Source organism: Pseudopipra pipra, chromosome 3 (assembly GCF_036250125.1).
Source record: "Pseudopipra pipra isolate bDixPip1 chromosome 3, bDixPip1.hap1, whole genome shotgun sequence".
Lineage (NCBI taxonomy): Eukaryota > Metazoa > Chordata > Aves > Passeriformes > Pipridae > Pseudopipra > Pseudopipra pipra.
The window spans coordinates 74,386,401-74,409,772 of NC_087551.1; the positions used below are offsets into that span (position 1 = coordinate 74,386,401).

Below are 23,372 nucleotides of genomic sequence, written 5' to 3' on the forward strand. Positions count from 1 at the left end.
AGATGATTGGAAGTTGGTGAATGTCACGCCAATCCACAAAAAGGGCTGGAAGGAGGACCTGGGAAACTACAGGCCCATCAGCCTGACCTCAGTGCCTGGCAAGGTTATGGAGCAGATCATCCTCAGTGCAATCACACAGCACCTACAGGATGGACAAGGATCAGACTCAGCCAGCACAGGTTTAGGAAGGGCAGGTCCTGTCTGACCAACCTGATCTCCTTTCATGATCAGGTGACCCGCCTGGTGGATGAGGGGAAGGCTGTGGATGTGTCTACCTGGACTACAGCAAGGTCTTTGACACCGTCTCCCACAGCATACTCCTGGAAAAGCTGGCAGCCCACGGACAGGGCACCCTGTGCTGGGTTAGGAACTGGCTGGAGGGCCGGGCCCAGAGAGTGGTGGTGAACGGGGCTGCATCCAGCTGGCAGCCGGTCACTAGTGGTGTCCCCCAGGGATCAGTGTTGGGCCCAGTTCTGTTTAATATCTTTACTGATGATTTAGATGAGGGGATTGAGTCCATCATCAGCAAATTAGCAGATGATACTAAGCTGGGGGGGAGTGTCGATCAGCCAGAAGACAGGAGGGCTCTGCAGAGGGACCTGAACAGACTGGAGAGTTGGGCTGATTCCAATGGGATGAGGTTCAACAAGGCCAAGTGCCGGGTCCTGTACTTTGGCCACAACAACCCCCTGCAGTGCTACAGGCTGGGCACTGAGTGGCTGGAGAGCAGCCAGGAGGAAAGGGACCTGGGAGTTTGGATTGACAGGAGGCTGAACATGAGCCAGCAGTGTGCCCAGGTGGCCAAGAAGGCCAATGGCATCCTGGCCTGGATCAGGAACAGTGTGGCCAGCAGGTCCAAGGAAGTGATTCTTCCCCTGTACTCAGCGCTGGTGAGGCCACACCTCGAGTACTGTGTCCAGTTCTGGCCCCCTCAGTTCAGGAAGGATATTGAGGTGCTGGAGCAGGTCCAGAGGAGGGCAACTAGGCTGGTGAAGGGACTTGAGCACAAGTCCTGTGAGGAGAAGCTGAGGGAGCTGGGGCTGTTCAGCCTGTAGAAGAGGAGGCTCGGGGGAGACCTCATCACTCTCTTCAACTCCCTGAAAGGAGGTTGTAGCCAGGTGGGGGTTGATCTCTTTTCCCAGGCAACTATCAGCAAGACAAGAGGGCATGGTCTCAAGTTGTGCCAGGGGAGGTTTAGGTTAGATATTAGAAAGAATTTCTTTCCAGAGAGGATGATCAGACATTGGAATGGGCTACCCAGGGAAGTGATGGATTCTCCATCCTTGGAGGTTTTTAAGAAGAGACTGGATGTGGCACTCAGTGCCATGGTCTAGCAACCGCAGCGGTAGTGGATCAAGGGTTGGACTTGATGATCTCGGAGGTCCCTTCCAACCCAGCTGATTCTATGATTCTGTGATTCCATTATTGCTCTCATACATCGGTGACCGTACCACATAAGTTCATCAGCCTTCACCTACATTTTATTTTCCTGTGGTAGGAAAACGTCTGTGAATGCTGCTGATTTAGCTGGGATTTGGAGAACAAAATAGCTCTGTTCTTGTAGAAAAAAATATGGACTGTGTTTGTAGTTTTCTCCTGTAAAATTTAGGAAAAAGTCATTTAACATCTATATTGTAAACCAGTACTGTCTTGGGTAGCAGAAGTGTGAAATTAACAGAAATAGAGAAGAAAATGGAGCTGTTAGAAAGATTATGACAGCAATAGTGTTTCCTCTGGGAATATTCTTCTGTTTGCCATTCTTTCATTTTTACTTGATGTGTTAAAATTATTACTAATTTCAACTATAATTACCTTTTAGTGCATTCTGTAAGTTTTTCTGCCTTCTTTAGGTTTTGTAGAAAGAAATAGCTTGTCGTATGTGAAGGGCAAGCTAAAGTAAATAGTTTGAAAACATTATCCTGAAGTGGCTTCTACATTAATATTCATTTCTAAAAGAGCAGTTAGAACTGATGCTTTTGCATGCATAAAATAGTATTGAATTAATTAATTTAAAATAATTTTTAATTAATTAAAAAATTAATTTTAAAAATACCAAAATATATCTGTACTTCAAAACTATATAATAATATGAAATGTTGCCCTGCTCTTAAAAACTTATATGTATTAAATTTTGTAGAGTAAAATCAATGACTAATAAAAATCCAAGAAGTGTTTCAGGTAGACAGGCTCTTCCACAGCAGCTGCATGCAGCTCAAAAAAAATCCAGCTTTCTGGCTCACAGCATTCTTTTCATCTTGTACTTAATCACTGTAATATTTGAAATCCAATTATATCTACCTGGCGACTTTGCAGCTGTTATGTTTTTTGGCCTCATTAAATGATCATAATAAGTGAAATATTTAAATTAAGAAAACAACTTGTTAAGTGTTAATTTTTCATTCTTTAGGGAGTCACATTTATGTCATTGACTGAATATAGACTATTGGTGTAAAGCACATGCAGAGATCTGTAAAGTTTTTAATTAAAACAACTCAAAGTAGTTCTAGTCGTTTTGATAATTAAGACTGGAGAGTGAATAATGTGCTTCTGCTGCATCCTGTTCAGGGAATAACCATTTCTCAGTGGAATTTCATAGTACGAGTGTGGAAGAATGCAGTAGTCTGCTTTACTTTGATAGCATACCTGAAGGCAGGCTTTCATTCTTAGGAGTATTTGGTCTTCATTTAAAGTGAAATACATTTGAAAGTATTTGAAATTCTAATTAAAATTATACTGAAGACCAAAATTGTTTTCCATTTTTAAGACATGTAATCGCAAAGTGAGAATTTTCAAAGATGAGGGAAGTGTATGCTAATTCTCATATGCTGTAACATTTAAAAGATTAACTCTCCCTCAAAATATTTTAGACATATTAAAGTTTATCTGACTTTAATGTTTGTCTTCAATTAGCACAAGTTTCAGAGTGCTTCTTGAGACGTGAATCTCTTATGCTTGATAAGAATGTCCTGTGTCTTTCAGTGACAGAAATGGGACTGAAATGGCTCATCAAGGGATTCAGTTAGAAATCACCAAATAGTTTTAAATGTTTTTAAAAGATTTTGGGACAGAGGAGCTATATGACTAAAAGATTGACTTTATAACTGATGGGCTGTTCAGCTCAGACTTGCAGTTTCCATTAACCTCAAGAGCACATAGTAACTGCTAATAAAGTGGAACTTTTAAACTTTTTAAGACTAGTTGTTTGAGTCTGCAGAACAATAGGGAGCAAAAATTAATGTAAAGTCTTTTAAAGCTAGAAACAGTTTTGTGTGTGTGTTTTGTATCCTATTCTAACAAAACAATTTTTCTGAATTCTAATTGGAAAATTAAAATTATGCTGCCACTTAATCTTGGAACTGGACATATCAAATAAGAGTGGAGTTATTTTTAGTTTTCATATTAATAAATAAGTAGGCCTTATATAATAATAATTATACTTATAACAATGGCAATAATAGAAACCATTTCCTTCTTCTGTAGCTTGTTGGGAATTAATCAGGAGAAGGGAAAAAGAACTTTTTATTTGCCTTAAAATATAGAGGAAGATGATTTTATTTAGTCATTCATAAGAATTGCTTATTGTAAAACATAATATAATGAAGGAAACTTACATTCAAATATTCCTACCTCTCTGCTGTGTTCCTTGAATCTGAAAAGGTTGGGGATTTTTATCTGAGTCATCTGAGACTGTGTTGGAGTTAATTTTCTGTGTTTCTGAGACTTCTCCTTGCTTTTGACACCTGTGGACCTTTGTTCTTCTGGACTGCTAAATGGAGGACTGTCTCTCTGCCATGCACACTCCTAAGGTAGAGACTTTCTGTCTTGTTTTCAAATACTATCATTTAAGTAAGAAAGCTTCTCAATTTTTCCATCAATAATTTGCTTACATCAGAAAAAAAAGACTGTTTTGCATATTAATAGCTACTATAGGAGCAAAACTATAAAGACAACTGAGAGTCTGAAGGGAGTATCTGAAGGGAGGGTGTCAGGAGGATGGAGCCAGGCTTTTCTCAGTGGTGGCAAGCGATAGGACAAGAGGCAATGGGCAGAAACTGGTGCACAGGAACTTCCACCTGAATATGAGGAAGAACTTCTTTACTGTAACTGAGCATTGGAACAGATTGCCCAGAGAGGTTGTAGAATCTCCTCACTGCAGATACTCAAGAACCGTCTGGATGCAATTCTGTGCAATGTGCTCTAGGACAACTCTGCTTGAGCAGGGAAGCTGGACCAGATGACCCACTGTGGTCCCTTCCAACTTTACCCATTCTGTGATTATGTGATTCTGTGGAAACAAAAAGTCTGGTTGAGGTGTAACCTGCAGTACATATACTTTTCAAAGTATGTGTGAAAGCTTTGTTAAATCTGTAGTGCTATTTGCAACATAAAAACTATCTTCTTCATCAGCTTTTTCATTTTTTTGATTCTGTAGTTTGCCGTGTCTTAATTTTCCATTAATCTAAATCCTGAGAATTGATGAATGCAAATGCCCAGATGCAGTCCTTCAGAAAGTTTTGTGTCTTTATTCTGAGCCATACCTCATCCATTCACATAAGTTTGTGTGAAATGGGAGGGTTAGGACTTTGATGCCTTTTGTCTGATGTCTTGTCTCTTCCTCATTGTCACTATTTTTGAGGTTTGGCCAAAAATTATTTGCTGTCTTGTGTCAGTATTCTCTGTCTCTTCTAAATTTTCCAGTTATCTGTCTAGTCTAGTTGCAGTAGCCCACATGTTAAGTAGCCCACTTACTGCTTAGAAATATTTTTTTTTGTGTTAGTATTGACATATTCTTTCAAAACTGCAACAAGAATATAGAAGGAAAAATAAATCTCTTTTGATACGATGCAGTTGTTTCAAAATTCTTCAAACTAGTTCAGAAATGGCAATTCATACAAGAATTCAATTTTGAAAAAGTAGTTTGTGTGTACTTCTTATCGTATCATATCATATAATCTCTTTACTTGGGAAAAGTTAGCTAAAACCATACATTTTGGTTACAAAAATGGGCTTCAGTTTTTATGCTTCATGTTAGTAGACTAACTTTTCTTTTCAACAATGGCCAGTACTTATATAGTTGTTTTCTCGATGTCTTTGTCTTTCCTTATTATTTGTTGGGTTTCTCCCTTTGTATTGCAGTGTCTGTATTCTTGAACAACTAGGAAAGGGTTTTCTGTATTAACTCTTTTATTACAGTTACTTTTTGAGTCAATGTGAATCTAACAGTGATGATTTTTTTTCTCTCTTAGGGACACACTGTGTTTTCCCAGGGGAATATATTACCAAAGCAATATGCCATCAGCATAACCAGTTGTATACAACCGTAAGAAATTATGAGAGCATTCTCTGCATTAAAAAAAAAAACCAAAACACCACAACCTGAAGAATAATATGCTGTGGCCGTATAAATATCAGTTTCCTCATTACTGCATCTGGAAAAGTCAGGGAGATAGTGTTAGTGGAGATGTCAATACACAGCAGTCCAGAACATTTAAAATGCTTTCAGATCTGTAGAGTTTTGTGTATTTGACTCTCCCATGATCGTAGCTTTGCACAGCATTAAGATAGTCTTAAATTTTATGAGGAAGAAATGCTTTTTTACTTTGGTTACATTTAATATGGATAAAATGTGATCAAATAAACTCAAATCCTTCTATCCTCATAAGATTTTAACTTCTGAGCTTATTAGGAAATGCCACAACTGTTGCCAATTTTGCTTCGGCTGCATTAGTTCAAGGTAATTTTTGTGTGTAATTCACAAATGGCATCAGAAAGCTGTAAGAGGAGGCTATGTTTTGATCTCCATTTCATTGCTATAATCTGGAATAATTCTCTTGACATCAGATACTTTTGAGTTTAAATAGTGTTGCTGAAACCAGAATCTTGCCTGTGTGTCTATTTGGATGCCAAAATTCATGTATATTTGTTGTGCTGTAGAAATAGTTGCTTTTATGGAAAAATCTTTCTGAAACACTTTGATATCCATTTCCTTAAATCAAGTCACCAGAGGGTATAATCACTCTGTCTATAATCTTTTGTCATATTATAACTAGGCTGAGGAACACAAAACAGTTCTCTCAGTGAGGGGAGGAGATCCCCCAAGCTGTTTCAGTGTTCTAACTCAGAGCAGTGAAAGCTTGGAGCTACAGTGCTGTCCTGTCATTTCCATCAAACTGATTTGGGGTCTATACATGGGGAAGTCTTTGAGTTAAATCTACACATTGAATGAGAAAGTGTTTTTCAATGTTGTATTTTTAATACGACAACAAGTGATTGAATAATTCAGAAGTCTATAGAAAAGATATGACTGCTGACTATACAAATAACTATTTGTATAGTGTCATTCGTCAAGAAATACTTCCTATAAAGTTGGTGACAATGTATCTATAGACTTAGAAGGATTTTTCTTGAAATTGCTTAAGGCATGTAAACTCTTAGCTGTCATATATGAAGGTAAATATTTTCCCTGAAAACTTTTGATTTTGAATAGGTCTTTCTTCAAGAGAGCAGAGGGTAGGACTTACGATTAAAAAAACAACTGAACAAACAAAAAAAAACCCCAGAGATGGAAGCTTTTTGTTCTTTGATTTTTATTTTTTTTAACTGCCTGTTTTTTTCAAGGAGTGACTGTGTTTCCATAGTTGGTTGGAGAGTGTTATTCTACTAGATTTCACTGCAATTTGTTTTTTAATGGGATTGTTCTGAACTTCTCTGTATAGAGTCTGGTTCTTCTTTAATGAGAGTTTGTTGAAGAGCACTCATTGTTATGACCTGTCCAGAATTTTGACATTTCTGAGAACTAAGTGAGTAAAATAATTGTTCAATTGTTTTGGCAAATATGAGGTTTGGAGGTCTGGAGAGGAAATGTTTAACCGGGATTTAGAAGCAGCATTACCCAAATAAAATTGTAATTATTTTCATAGTTTTTGTGTTATGGTAACTTCAAGCACAGGTGATCCTTTCATATATAATAAAAATACATTTATACACATATATATACTTTTTCCCTCAGGATACTTTTTTACTCATGTGTACTCTGTCAGAATGTACGAGAATTTTGCAGTGTTTGTTTTGAGTTTAATGACACTAATATAACTTGAAAGTATGGAAATTTTCTTGGTTTCTGATGGCTACTGCTACTTAAATATCTACTGCAATGATCAATGAATGTGGTGATAAGTTTATAAACAAGACTCCGTAGTTTTCTAAAGGATGATGTTTAATTCAAATTAAAAAACATTCAAAGAAGTCTTATATGGGCTGCAATTCTATGTTCTATAGGATGTCAGGGTATCATTTTATCCTTATGATTCATTATTTGTCATTTCTAGTACTTCTTAATCTAATTAAGGGACTGGAGCATCTTTCATGTGAGGTGAGTCTGAAAGAGCTAGAGAAGAGAAGGCTCAGGGGGCATCTGACAAGTGTATACAAATACCTGATGTGAGAATGATTAACAAAGAGGGAGCCAGTCTGTCATCCGTGGTGCTCGGTGACAGCAGCAGAGGCAATGGGCACAAATTAAAACACATGAAATTTCATCTGAACTCACGAAATGAATTTTTTACTGTGAGGTGGTCAAACACTGTTATGCCCTGCCCAGAAAGGCTGTGGAGTCTCCATCCTTGCTGGTAGTTAAACACAAGTGCACAGGTGTAGCTGATCCAACTTTGATCAGAGGGGTGAACTAGATGAGGTGAACTCCAAACTAAATGATTCTGTGATTGCTGATGAACTCCAAACTAAATGATTCTAGTGACATAGATAGCCCATACCATGCAAGAATTGCTTTTAGTTCTAGTCTAGTCACTTGTAGCACATACAGCTTTGAAACCAGCTGCTGGTTCTCTGGTGCCTTTTGTTACTTGCGTATAATGTATTTTACCTCAAGCTTTCTTTATAGCACATAACTCTTCAGGTACTACCCTTTGGATGAGACATAATTTGTACTTACTTCAGGAAACTGTAATGCTGGCTATGGCCTAAAGCCAATCATAAGCTCTATTTGGTATGCTTGTATAATTTTCATATCTTTTTGTGTGCTACTTGTTCCTGCAAAAATTGTCCCCCTAAGTCCAATAAAATCTCACTGATATGATTTGGTGCTAAATGGAGCAGATCCAAACATCATGCAGTTTTTCTTTTACATGTTATGAGCCTTTGCTTAAAATGTATATGTGCACTTTGAAAGAACACATTTCAGTCTTTGGGGCAGGTAGGAAATTATATCCTCAAATAGTTATCTTAGATAATACAATAATAATTTTACCTTTATGCTAGTTATATAGTTATATTTTTATTTACTTTTTTTCCTAAATCTTATGAGCTACCACTTTTTCATGGAAGTAGCAGAATATGAAAAGCATCATCAGGAGAGGGAAACTGTGAAAGTCCCCAGGTATAGCACTGATGTTTATTTCTGCACGTACCTTCAGTAACAAAATAGGATTTACACTGGCACAGAAGTGCTTTCAGTGTATAGATGGATAATTGGAAAGCAGGGAGTACTACTAAATGTTCATAATTTGAAAGGATAGTGGGAGTGTATTTATTAAAATGTGTATGTGTATAAAGATACATATTAAAACATATATTTGTGTGTATATATGAGTATGTATAGACAGATGTTTTAACCAACAACTTTCTAAAGTACAACAAAGGGGAAACATGACCTAGAGATTATTTATATGTAAGACCAAGGGACATCAGAACGTTGTATCCTGAATTTTGGATTGGATTTTCTGTAAAAAAGCATGGATTAGTCATGCTATTACTAGTTAGATCAATTACCTTTTTTACTGAAAGTGCAGCAGAACAGCTGACTGCAGAATTGGATTTGTCACACCTGAGATATATAAGGTGTTTTGAATAAAATAAATCTACACTAAAATTAAGCCAATGAGCAGCGAAAATGTTGAAAGCTTGACCTTTGTTTATGAGTGCAGTGAATTATCTCTAAGATAAATTGGTAGTAATCTTATTACTTTGTTCTACTATGACAGAAGAAGTCATTATTGAACATTTGGGTTGGGTGGTCTCATGCTATGGAAATTAATATAGATGACTAACATTTCTTGATTTCAGACAATGAGAAAATTTGTCTAGTATTACATGAAAACTGGTAAAAATATCGTGGACAGGACAAAATCTCTTTTGGAATGAGGAGTATAAAGAGAATGTCTATGTATCTAAGGGACATAATATTCAAATGTATTGTCTGGATAAATTACAAATTAAACATGGTTATATTTAATTTAGAGTTTTTCTGGGTAGATTAGGTAAGAGATACTATGCTCTGTCTGTGCACAGCAATACTGAATATAGAAGCTGCCACTAAAATGCTGGCATCGTACCTTGAAGTTAACTTTAAAGCACACTGGGCCACAAAGTGAAAACTTGTGATACTGAGGTTAATTGCACCTGACAAGCTGTTTCTGTCCATGAGTCTAATGCATTAAGTGATCTGGAGAGTGAAAGAAGATCTCAGCTTTTAGTGGAACTTGTAATTAGTACTCTCTTGTTTTGGGTGAGGGAGAGTGCTATAGACCGTATAGAGACCACAGCAGGTTTCACAGGCGGGTCTTGTGAAAAAAATTAGTATCTTCTGTGTATTTATTGAACTCTGTAGAACTACAAGGTCTGGCTAATGAATTGCATGACTAAAACTCTGTCTAAAGTCCTGATGGCCTGTGCTACTTAGAGTAGACAGTGTCACTACTGTGTTGCTAAAGCAGCTGTTTCTGAGCTTGTGTAGCTTGCCTACAGACTGAATCGTATGGGCTCATTCACGAATGTTACTTTAATGACTTAAACAATTTTATCCTATTTTTAAATTGCTGTTAGAGCACCAACACACAAATATCTTTTTAATGAAATGCCTAATTTAGAATACCTTCAATAGTTGTCATCTCATTTATTCGTAAATGCATTAGTTGTAACAATAAATTCCATGGGAAAGAATCATAAAGCTTACTGAAGTAAAAACAGGGGGTTTATACATTCACACTGGAGCTGCCTTGAGTATCATCTGGTTTGTGTAAAGAGTTGCTTCTCAGTGGCCTTTCACATTGATTCATGCTTATGTAAAAATGGCACCATCTTAGGCATGAAATTCTCTTTGTTGAGAATAGCACTTAGATTGTATTCTGCTTAAAATTTCTATGGTTTCTGTTGAATTCTAGGGATAAATCAGCTTTGGAATAGAAAGCTGAAGAAAGTTGCATCTTACTTTTAGTAAAAAACACATTCTGCCATCCAGTGGCTACCAGTTCTTTAAGCAAAAAGAGATTTCATTAGTTTATCTGAAAAAGAATTGGTCTGTAGAAGTCTTGACTGATGTTAATATGCCAGATGGTTGTTTTCAGCTTTTAAAATAGGTAGTTTGTGCAAATGCCAAGTTAAAAAAGCAGATCTTCTAGTACCTTTGTAAATCTGGGAAGTTCTGAGCATACTGTTGCATTTCTGTATGCTACCTTACTGATTTTTACAGGAAAAACTGCTGGGTTTGGATTATGCACTTCTGCTGACTGTTTGGAATAAAATACAATTTAGGGGAAAGGTATTCTTTAATATTTTTTCAACCAAATGAGAAGTTGGTTTGAAGATACCTTAGGATACTTTTTTCCTTGGGAATTCCTTTCTCTTGGAGCTTTTTTAATCCTTAATATGTTCCTGCAGAGTTAGCGTTCAAAGAATATTATGCATTGACTGTATTGTGATTTTGAATGTTACATATTGATTTGTCAGTGACTGCTTGGAAATTAATAGTGTGTTGAATGAAAGTCTAGATTCTGGTCAGAATACTATTATTAAAAAAAATTATTTTTAGTTTTTAACCAGGCTTTTATGGATTTTATTTTTTAATTAATCTTTATTTCACTCATAATCCTGTTTCAGTAGGCTTAGCGTCTTTCCAGAAAACAGGCTGAGGTCCATTTTTCTATCTTGTTACGCAACTTCCTCTGGTTCTTCTGGAACCATCTGTTTGTTTATTGCTAATTACCAAGTCAGTCTTGATCCCTGGTGTTGGTATTTTAAATAGGAAAAGAGAACAGGAAATTATTTTTATTTTTCTGAATATTTCTGGATCTTTCCTTAGAATTACATGGTCTGTCTAGGGCTATAATATATATAATTTCTGCTAAATGTAGAGGAAAAAGATGTTTTACACTGTACACTTTTAAAGTTTAAGAGAAGCTGGAACCGTATATTCCTACAAGCAGTAGTAATGATAATGTAAGGGCATATTTAAGGGTGTTAACAATCACACAACTGTAAGGTGACCTGTGTGTGTAAAGCCATACATATTCAAATATGTGATTGTGAAAAATTTCTGTTATTTAATTCTGAAGATACTTACACTGGACTTCATTTGGACAGCAATGTTTCTGCTTTTGTTTAAAATCTGCTTCTTTATATAATATGCATGTTGTGCAATGTAGTGTTTTGTTAGCTCAGTTCTGTAATCACCAGTATTTTTGAGTTTCTCTCTATACATCCTTTATTAATAAACACTGTAAATAGTGTAAATCAGTGTGAACTTTATATGGTGTTTATAATAGTTTGTAAAACCAACTAGAGGGAATGGGAGGGAAAAGGACAAATATAACCAATTACACAGACCCGGCAAGAAATCTCAAAATGAAATACAGGCAAATTAGAAACCTAAAATGGCTAAGGAGGCCATAAAAATAGCTGATTGAACCCCGATAGCACCAACATAATCAGCAGGCCTCTGGGAAGCCCATTAACACTTTATAATAGTTTCATTCATGAAGGTGAAATGAATTTTGAAGATGACACACCAAGTATGTATTGGAACATTATGTATATAAAACTTGGTGCAAAACAACTAAGCTTTCCTCACTGCAGTCTTGCATGAAGAATAAACTGTGCTAGAACACTAACAGTGAAAACTGTTATAATCCTGAAATTCAGCCACTAAAAATTGAAGAAACTTGATTAAAAGTACATGAAGTATTTGCAATAGATGCTTTTTTTTTTCTTCACCAAAGGCACTTACCAGTTTGAAACAGATATTTGGATATTTTGAGATTTGTCAATACAAATGAAATTTATGGTTTGAGTAGTACTTGCTTTTTAAGAGTGCCACAAGAAGTTTTCAACCCGAAAGCTTTACTGAGACAAAGGTACTGTTAAATTGAAAAGCAGATTTTCCAAAAAAGAAATAGTGTGTTGGTTACATAGCATTTTCATTGACTTCTATATCAATGAATGTTGTTTTTTCATGTTCAAAGTAATCTAGAATAAAACTACAGTTGGCTAGTCATTAAGTACATAATTCCTATAAATTTTAAAGTAGGGAATTGTCAAGTATTGTGGAATTGGTGTATTAACCTAAATTTATATTTTGTATCTCAGCCTCTTATGTGAGGCTACTACTGGGAAGCTGCAGTAAAATGATAGACCTAGTATTGTTTGTCACAAAATTAAATAAAGTATTTTATTTAAATAGCTGATGAAACCTTCATTCCTAAGCTTGCATTACTTGAGGAGTAATGCAAATTAAGTCCTGCTCAAATAATTTGCTTAGTATTGAAAGGCACTGGAAAGAGTATTTGGTATTGGAGGGGCTATTACCATAGAAAATGTCTATAAATTAATTAAAGCAGCCAGAATAATGGAAAAGGAGATTTTCAGAAGATGCTTTCAGACCTGTTCTTTACTGTACTTTTGTGGTTTCCTACAATTAAAGTAAAAATTATAATAATCACAAATATCAGTAAGATACCTTTCATGCTTTGTAGTAGAAGCAGCGCAGGTAATTAAATCTGTAGAAAGGAAATAATTATGTGTTCTGCAGTCTATTTTAAAAATCTGTAAAAAGTAAGTAAGAAAAGGTAAGTTTATTAGAAAATTACTTTTATATCTTAAGGGTTTGTTCTTCAGTTGCAAAGGTTTTATAATCTTCAAATGCGGAAGTTGTAATGGTCTATCTACAGTGGTTCTTTCCTTGTGAAAATGTCTTTTTTTAGAGAGACCAAGAGGAGGAAAGTATTTTTATAATTGATTATTTGTACTTCTGAAGATTTAAACATGCATTAAACTCTAATAACCATAATTTCCTGTATTATCTGTATAATTTAATTTTTTTAAACATTCTCAAAGCTTTTTTGGGACCCCATATATAAGTTTCATGTTCCTTTTGGTAGCTGCAGCTTGTTGTAAATATTGTTGGAGAAAGGTCTGAACATGAACAGTTGCAAGATGGAGATTTTGTCAGAAGCAAAAGGAAGTTGGTACTGAATTTGTGCGTCTGTTTGCAAAATTGAACTTTATTGTGCAAAATTAATGATAAATAATTTTTTTAATCATCTATTTTTTCAGCAAGTTCCTGTGTAATGCTGCCTTTTCTTATATTAGAGTATTCATAGTTTGTCATCTTAGATTTAAAGATATTGTTCTAGTCTTATTAATGCTGTTTTACTGATATTTAATTATTAATAGCTCAGTATTTTACTGTATATTCATTTGATCAAACTCTTGACTAAAAAAAAATAAATGGTGGGATAGTATGCTATATTTTATTTTCCTGATGGATTTGATATTAGAGTTGGATAGAAGCGATAGCCTCAGAATAAAAAAACTTGAAATAATACATAGATAGACAAGTATCCTAAGTTTGCTTTCCATATGTTCTTTTTCTTATGATTAATGTATGTGTAGATAGATGCACACACACACATATATACATAAATGTATACAAAAATCCAGAATATACATGTTGTTTGTTTTAACAGATTGGACAACTTGCTTTTAAAGGCATGAAAAGACTAAACCGAATCCAGTCTATAGTTTTTGAGACTGCCTACAACACAAATGAGAACATGCTAATCTGCGCCCCCACTGGAGCTGGGAAGACTAACATTGCCATGCTGACAATCCTTCATGAAATTCGCCAGCATGTCCAGCATGGTGTTATTAAAAAGGATGAGTTTAAGGTAGGAGTCTAATGAACCAAATAACATCTTTTTAACTTGTGAGGTAAAGCCCATTATATGTTATACATGGAGTATGAAATTAGGAAGTTTTCAAGGATATTACACTTTTCCAAGTTAAAGATAAAGCTAGTTTTGATTTACTTTGTTATTGTTAAAGCTATTCTTATTTGTGTTCTAAAAATCTTATTATGAGAGTAAAAAGCTATGAAAATGCATTTAGCTTTGATGCAGAACCAATTTTCAAAGCGATAAGGCTGTATAAACAAAATCCATTGTCCTTTAAACAGCTGCACACTTATCCAACAAAGATAACTGCTTTTCATATATCACTATTAAGATTTTTCACTGTAAGCGCCTGGCATCATATTTCACAATAAATTGTGATTTGTAATGGTTGCCATGAAACAAACAGTGTTGTGGGGTTTGCTCATTTATCAAGTGAGTGTTCTTTTGGTGCAGATTGTGTATGTTGCTCCTATGAAGGCTTTGGCAGCCGAAATGACAAATTACTTCAGCAAGCGTCTGGAACCACTAGGCATTACTGTGAAGGAGCTGACTGGTGATATGCAACTGTCAAAAGGTGAAATTCTGCGAACACAGGTATGCATAATATTTTAAAATACTGTTCTATGTGTGTATTCATACCTCTTCATAGATACACTAGTCTTTTCTTCAAACTCCTTGTAACAGTACTGGTGAAGCACCTGAAATGTTATTACTAAATCTGTAATTACACTGATTATATTCCAAAATGTGACTTTCAATTCAAAGAGATGAAAACACACATACTTCTTGTCACATTTATTTTGGGCAAATGTTCTTTGTGTCAATAAAATATGATTTTTCCAAAATACTGAGATACGTTTATAGCTGTTCTTGCATACAGTTCTGTGGTATTACCCTTTCTCCTTCTGCATGGTCCAAGAAACAGAAAAAAGACTTGGTTGTATTATCACTATTAAAATTTATAAATGTAACTTATAGTAATTATTGATTCAGATGAATTATATTTTGGCAGTCTTAGCTTTGATGTGTTTTACCTTTCTGTGGTAAGAGGAGAGAAGACCTTCACATGACAGGAAGAGATGTCTATATGTAATTAGTAATTAGGAGGACCACTGCAGTAATCCAGTATGAAACCAGTAGAAGATGTATATGCATACCTGTTAACACATACAGTCACAATACTGCAGTAACTAATAAATAACAAATCCATATCAGTAAGTGACCGTAATATTGATGATACTTTATCAGAGTGACTTTGCAACATCATCTACCTAAAATTTGGATATACAAACTAAAAAACTTTTTGATAGGAACTTTCAATAATTGAAATTATTTACATACACCAGATTGCCATTTTAAATTATTTTTCAGCTAGGGCACACAATCAAGTAGGTCAGGATTATAACAGAGAGAAAGAAAAGGCATGTGTAATCACTGCTGAAACTGAAGTGACAGTGGAAAAGCCTACTTCGAATGTAAGTACAACATTCGATGAACAACATATAGAATAGAAAAGTGCTATTTTCTCTTGCTCTTCTAGTTTGAAACGTAAGTCATAAAATCTCACCTCATTACTAAAACTCCACTTACATCCAGTAAAAAAAGTTAGAAAAGAAAACCAAAAAATATTTCAGGCAATATTAAAAAATGTGTGTGGAAAACAATTTACAAAGTTGAAATTCCATTACTCTAGTAATGGTAAATTATTAATATATACACAGTATTAATTTAGAGCAACTTAGTAACTTAAGTGTAGGAAGACTGTCTGCTTCATCATGCTCTTTTATTTCAGTTCAAAATACCACTACTAGCACAATTCTTTTTTTTTTTTTGTGGGGAACAGGCTAAAGTAGATTTATATATACAAATCAAGAAGAAATGATAGGGGGAGGACCTGGGTGAAAATATTTTTTCCTGCCATGGACTCATATCATTGCTTTGCAATTATTTTTTTTTTTAACTGAAACTTACCTTCAAGGGATTTCTGTAGTTTCCTATGTATGTCCTTGGATAGAAGGACTAATCTGTATTTGTAGTTTCTAAACTTTCGGGAAGAGTGGAGGTGGAAGAAAAATGGTTTCCAGAAGAGGAAATATTTGGAAACCGTTATATTATTTGTCACCCAAAATTTAGTTTCTAGGTTTTCAAAGGAACTATAATTAAAGTATTGATTCATTTCAGTTTTTACTTTTGTTCAGTTTTGTGTCTTTGCTCTTCGAAATACTAGGAAGGTTGAAAAGAAAAAATATAAAGGCCAAAAATTCTGGGACAGTGAAATAGTAATGTTTTGTTTCCTTTTGTTTGTTGTAGCTAGTCAGTCTTATGATTAGTCAGAATTGTAGGAGGTGAAGATGAGAGCTAATGCCAATCCAGGAGTTACCAGTGTTATTGCTGCTGCTGTTCTTGCAGATTCTGGAGCCCAGCAGTGTGCAGTGTTTTTTGCTGCATATCGAAGTGCACAGAAAATACATAGCCACCTTATAAACTGAGGAAAGGGCACTTGCTTGCGCTGGATCTTGCTTATTGCTCTTTGCATATATGGTTTTTTATGAAAACTCATGAACTTTCTTTGATCAACTAGGCACTTAAAACCACTTCATCCAAACAGGTTTCTTTATTGCTCTTTACCCTATATTAAACTGGTTCTTGCATCAAAACTTAATTTTACTTGTCAGCCTCTCTAATGTGTACATTTCTCAGGCAGGAATACTCTAATAGGTGTTGCTTTTTTATTTATAGTTTCAGAGTTGCTTTGCTAGTTGTTGTTCTGTTTTCTAGCCTTTCGTAATGTAAGTAATGAAGTACCTTGGTTTAACAGAAAAGCAATTTTTTCCTGAAAGAATTAATGTTACAGCAGGTGGGTGCATGCCTACAATTTATATGCACAGGGATGGTATATGTCGTATGGGGGATAAAAGGCACAGAGTAGGATCAACTGAAGATGCGATATTTCAGGTTGAATCATTGTTTCAGAAGATCTCATCTGATTCTTCTAGACAACTGAAAGCCTGATATATTTCTTCCATGACGGTTGTTTTCTGTCTCTTTTCTGAGCATTTGCATTTTCACCATCTTTATTTTTGTCCCGAGGTGAATCACATCAGTCACAATGAAAGATGTAAAAATAAGGTGATTGTCAGGTATTAGAAGTAGCACTTCAGTGACAATCCTCAGAATTTTCTCCTTCCTTTCCATTCTGCTTGCTTCATCATTTGCCTGTGTGTATTTAAATATGTGTATTTTGTAAGTTATTACGCTTATTCTGATGAGGAAAAATTGCTTTATCTGACAAATTGCTAACTATCTCCCTTCTCAGGAATCCACTCTTAAGGTACAGTGGGATCTATCTTTATTATTTTTTCTACAAATACCTTTAAATGTTAGCCAAAAAAAGTAACAAGGGATTAAAATCTTCATTCTTTTTATAGTGGAATATAGTCTTCTAAATGTTTTTGAAAAATACTCCAATTAAAAAGGTCTGTAGCACAGTTTTTCAGCAATAACTGTCTCCCTGTTTTCCATGCTGTCATTTTTACTCATCCAGAAGGCATTCATGTTTCTTGCTGTTCCATACTTTTATAGTATTACACGAGATGATTTTACTTCCATGTAATTATTTAATATTCATTAGCATTACTATGATTCCAACACGCACTTTAGAAGCCAAACTTTTTAAAAAAAGTTATTTCTATATCTTTTACCAATAGTAAAATTACCTTTAAAAGAAAAATGAAAATAATTTTTATTAACTCTTCAGTCAGTCTTCTAACCTGCTCCCTACATCTTGTACAGTGAAAGCCACAGTTACTACATATTTAAGTTTAACATGTGGAATGTGTGTTAAAACTCTAAGACAATTTCCCTTCATAGAATCATGGAAACATAGAATGGTTTGGGTTGGAAGGGTCTTTATAGATCATTAAGTTCCAGTCAATGCCCCTGCCATGGGCAGGGATGCCACCAACTAGATGAGGTTGCTCAGGGCCCCATGCAACCTGTCTTTGAACACTTCCAGGGGTGGGGCATCTAATCTAAACCTTCCCTCTTTCAGTTTAAAACTACTGCCTCTTGTTGTGATATTATCTGCCCATATAAACAGTCCCTCTCCCTTCTTTATATAAGCCCCCTTAAGATATTGGAAAGCCCCACAATTAGGTCTCCCATCCAACCTTCTCTCATCCAGCCCTCTCAGCCTGTCTTCACAGAAGAGGTTCTCCAGCCCTCTGGTCATCTTTGTGGCCCTCCTCTAGACTTTCTCTAAGAGGTCCACATCTTTCTTGTGCTCAGTTTTTGTGAAAAGGTGTACGTGTAACTGTTTTAAGAGGTCACTTTAGTCTTCCAGTCAGAGTAGATCCAGGGTTTATTACTGAATAATTTGTGCAGAAATAAGTGCTTCACTGTGCTTGGGAACAGAAGAAAATAAACTTATTACAAAAATAAATAACCCTATCTATTGTACTTGTTCTTATAGAGACTTTATCTTACATTGTTAAAGCATTGTTTTCATAGTCTAAATAAAGATAGATTAACGTTTCACTTTCTTTTTCTTGTTAAAAAACAATCCAAGGAAGTTTATTTCCCTACGGTTGATATTTTTCCTGTAAACTCTAGTCTAAGTATGCTTGTATACTGACCTACTATGATCTAAACCTGTTCACATACTGACATACTATTGACTTAGACTTAGACATCCCTTAAACCAAAATGATATTAAGCATGCTTTAGTGATAATCCATCGTTTGGTGAGTTGTTTTTAGTATGGTAATATTTAAATGAAAAGTATTCATAAGAAATAACGTATTTTGCTGAGTAGCATTCAAGTTAATATGAGCTGAGTGGTTGTCTTCATGGGCTTTCTTGGTTGTGCATATATAGCATTACTCAGTCTTTGCTTTACACAGTCTAAAAAATGATATAACAAAATTTCCAAATCAGCTTTTGGGCTTTCAGTTATCTTTGGCCTTGTGTTTGCAACACATATAGTATAGTTATCTTTTGAAAGTTTGGAGAATAACACTGGGATCGGAGCAGTGTGGATTTATATTGTAGTCACCACGTGTGAAAGCAGTGCCCTGCACTGAGCAGAGTATATTGTAAACTGGTGAGTGGCATGATGCCTTAACTTGTGCAAAACAAGTTAACTCTGGAGAGTGCAGAAATGCCTTCTGGCCTTAACAAAAAGTGAATGGGCATCAAAAAACATGCAGAAGATAATTTCTTCCTATTTTTTTATACATACATAATGTGAAACAAAATTAAGATCCTTGGCATAACATAGTAAAAACTTACCAAAATTTCTTCCACCTGTATAAACTTTAAAAATAGTTTTAAAACATTATCCTGTTAAATATATTTTATTTTCTTTTTAAGGAAAGTTATTTTACTATTCTATTGCATCTTCAGTTAATGTGAATATTTCTCAACCTTAAACTAGTATTTCAGCAGTTTTGTCAACATCCTTGTCAACAGCCTTCATTCTAATTCAAATTAAGTACATGCAAGTGAGACTAACATTTTAAAGTTGAAATAAATTTTCTATAATGTTTTTGCTATATTTTGTGCCTCAGACCTGCAGTTACAGGACAAACTTCTTTTACTGGTCTTAGATCTCTTCCTTTGTCTTGAAGACTGTCAGACTGTCATGAGCCTTGCTTGCTACAGATATGTAACAGTGTAAAGGCCAGATTACAAATGCTTTCTGTGTTGCTAAAATTATGTAGTAGTTGGAAACAAATCTGATCAAATTTTGAAAGCAGGCTAATTTTCTCAACCTATAAACCTCTATAAATCTCTGTTCCTTCATTCTCATATTCTTGGAGTTAAAGGGATTCAGGGAGCAGGAAAAGAAAATTTATTAGCTTTTAAATGAGAAAATGAATCAAACTATTATTGTGTGAATAGTCCTGATTCTGCCGCTTCTGAACTATGGAATACTTTTTTTTTTACTCTCTAGGAATATAGATTTTTTTTTAAAGGAAGGCATTTCTATTTTTGTTATTGTTCTTCTTGATCAAAAAATTAATTTTACAGAAAAAAGGATATTAATTTAAAATATAGTATTGGATTTTCTTTAATGTTTACATAGTACTCAAGTACTTCAAGGCCCACGGAAATAGTTGCATACATTTACTGAACTGGAAGGCTGTGCTTGTCAACATGGGCCTGACAGACTTCACAGAAACAGACATTTCTAAACCTTTTATGTTTCTGCAGGCCTCCACATAGCTCTATCTTTTTTCTGTCATGGATTTGATAAAGATCAATTGCATATCTGATTAAAGAAGGGAGTATTGGAAGCAAATGCTGTGTCTGACCTTAATCTGCTTTCAACCTAACATTAACGAAGGTAGGAAGTGGGAAGCCTACAGTAGCATTCACCCATTAAAAAAATATAATAAAGAAAACAGCAGACCCCCCCCGCTTTCTTTATGAACTCTAAAAAATTCCAAGATGTTCAAATAAATCAAATTCAAAGCTTAAATTTGTTTGCTGTCAAGTCCAGCTCAACTTGACTTGCATTGTTATTTATAAAAAGGGCAACTGGCTGTCGTATTTGTTCTCTGCTCATTAACCTGTATAAACTAAAATCCCGTTGCTTTCAGAGTTGATTCGTAACATTGCTCACAGTTTATATAAAAACTATCTTAACATTTTGCGAGGAAACCATCCTTCAAAGGTTTAGGTTTGAGTAGTGATACCACTTTCATTTTCCAAGTGCCAAACATGTTGAGCAACTTAAAAACGTGAATGATTTTCAGGCACCCAGGTCAGAGCAGAAGGAGGGGAGGAGGTGCTCCGGGCACTGGAACAGAGATTCCCTCACAGACCATTGAAGAGACCATGGTGGAGCTGATGTCCACACTGTAGCCCTGTGAGGACCCCACACTGCAGCAGGTGGATAGTGCCCTAAAGGAAAATATGGCCCATGGAGAGCTCGTGCAGGACTAGGCTCCTGGCAGGAACTGTGCCCACGGAAAGGACCCATGTTGGAGCAGTTTGTGAAGGTCTGTCCTGTGATAAGGACCCCACACAGGAGTGGGGAAAAAGTGTGAGTAAGAAATGGCCGAGACTAAGAGTTGTGGACTGACTACAACCACCAAACCTGAGACATAGAGGACTTGGGAACAAAGCAGTGAAGTTTAGCCTGGGAAGAAGGGGGACTAGCAAGAAGGGTTTTTAGGTTTTGTCTTTTTTTCCTAACTATCGCAATCTGTTTTTAATTTGCAATAACTCAAGTTAATTTTCCCTGAGTCAAGTCTGTTTTGCCTGTGACAGTAATGGGTAAATGATCAGCCTTCATCTTGGCCCATGAACTTTTCCATCTTATTTTCTCCCTCTGTCCAGGTAAGGGAGGGAAGAAAGAGAGTGGTTGGCCAGGCATCTGCCAGCCACTAAGGTCAACCTACAAAATTGACCTACCAGTTAGTTTCAATTTTGGATTTTTTTCAAATAAAGTTACTGCTTTCATTGACATTTTACTTTTTGTATTTGAAGTCCAAGAGAATTTTGTTAGTTTATTGCAAATTTTATTAGCTCGTTATTTTTCTATTTAGCTTTAGCTAGCTCTTTATACTGGAAGTAAAAGTAGTTTAGAACAAAAGGGCAATTCTTATTGAAGAGCATGAGTAATACAACAATACTGATGGTGTTTTCAAAAACAGTAGTGTTGTAAATGAAAAGAGAATTTGTGTAAGCTGCATTTGCATTGGCAAATACATTTATCTGATTACTGAACAGAAAGCTTTTCTTGACTAGAGGAAATAGCCTGAAGGACCAAATGTATTTTGACATCTCAAAGATTAGCTGATTAATTGTACTTGTGAGGGCTAGGCAGAAGTGAGAAGTGAAGCAGAGACCACAAAAGCATCAGAGCTGAATAGGGCAAGTAGTTCCGAGAACGACAAATGGCATCAGGACTTCTGAGTAATATGGATGATCACTCTGATAGATTCTGTCAGCTGATAGACTCTGATATTAAGTCATGAAGGCTTTATTCCCTATTGAAATCTGATACTAATAAAATGGAATAATGCTTTTTTCTCAAGTTCTTATCTGCAATATAAAACTAATCAAGTCCGAAACTATTTGAAGCAAAAGAGGGCTATAAAGTTGAGGTGCCTGCTGTTTCATCTACAGCTTTATTTTTCTCATACACTGTTTCTCATTTCCTGCACTTTAATAGAGACGCTTCTAAGGAAAAGCAAATAGTGAAGTTGATTCCTGCTACTTTTCCTATGAAAATAGAAGTATATATATTTTATTATTTTTTAAACCATTATATTTTATGATATTCTGCTATGTATGTGCTTCTCATTTCATGCATATACAAAGCCCACTGTAAGAGGCTGAATATTCATATATAGTGGATTTCCTTATGCATATAGTTAGTACATGAGATAGTGACCCTTTACAGTAGTAAATATGTCATCTTGCCATGTATATCACACCATACAAAAAAATTTTTCAATGCGTGACCAAGAATTATGAATGTTTTTAATTCAGAATGTCAACAGCTCTTCTCCCATAGTAATAATTCACAGGCTATTTTATTGTACTGCATTTAACAGAAATCAACTGTAGAACACTTTTTTTTAAGATTGGCATTGTCGATTGTTATTCCATTCATATTACTATAGCATTTTGTGAAAATTATGTTAATAACTTACACTGAAAAATTGCATATAATACAGAATCTAAAGTGCTTTCAAAGCAAGATAGTACTGTTTTATTTTCCTATCTCTTGGTGCTTCATCACTGTCTAATCTCTTTTTTCTTATCCAGTATATTTTGTTCATCCCTATAAGCACTTACTCTGATATTAGTCTTATGTAAGTGGCCTTATATCCTATTACATGCTATTAGTTTTTTACTTGCAGTTGTTGCAAACACCTGCATCACTGCTGACTTTAGATGCCAGTCTGTTTCCTTCCAGGAACAAAGTGGTTCTTTGCTCTTGAAACTTCAGATCTGTTAGATGCAATAAAATCTACAAATCTCTCTTGGTATGAGGAGTTAAACTTTCATGAAGTGGCCTTCAGAAGTGATCCAGAGATTATAAAGCTCACAAATACGGAAAAACTCTCTTCAAGTTGTTAATTTCAAAAACAGACTTTAACCTGGTTAATATTCCCTCTTCCAGTATGCCTAGAATGTAACGTAGTGCTGAATTCCGTGCACGTGCATGGTTTCAGGAGCAGAATATCCTCTTTTGATCAGCATTTGAACTAGGACAGTAAGACATTAAAATCTAATACAAAAACAAAAAAAAAAAAAAAAAAGAAAGCAGAAGGGACATGCCTCTTCTTCTGAGAGAACCTCCTGAATATTCCTTGGTGGTACAAACTTGCTGAAAGAAAACTTCCTTTCTTCTGAATTTTCAAAGTTATGTACTATTTAAAATGAGCCTTT

At 35.3% G+C, this 23,372-nt stretch overlaps 1 protein-coding gene across 2 annotated transcripts in view; it reads left to right on the plus strand.

Annotated features, from left to right (window-relative positions):
* The window catches only part of ASCC3 (activating signal cointegrator 1 complex subunit 3), a 262,911-nt gene that overhangs the window by 58,920 nt on the left and 180,619 nt on the right, over positions 1-23,372 (plus strand). For both annotated transcript variants that reach the window (XM_064649888.1, XM_064649889.1), the window contains exons 9-10: positions 13,758-13,958; positions 14,418-14,558. In XM_064649888.1, the coding sequence (XP_064505958.1) occupies positions 13,758-13,958; positions 14,418-14,558 (342 nt within the window). The remainder of the gene's footprint in view (positions 1-13,757; positions 13,959-14,417; positions 14,559-23,372) is intronic.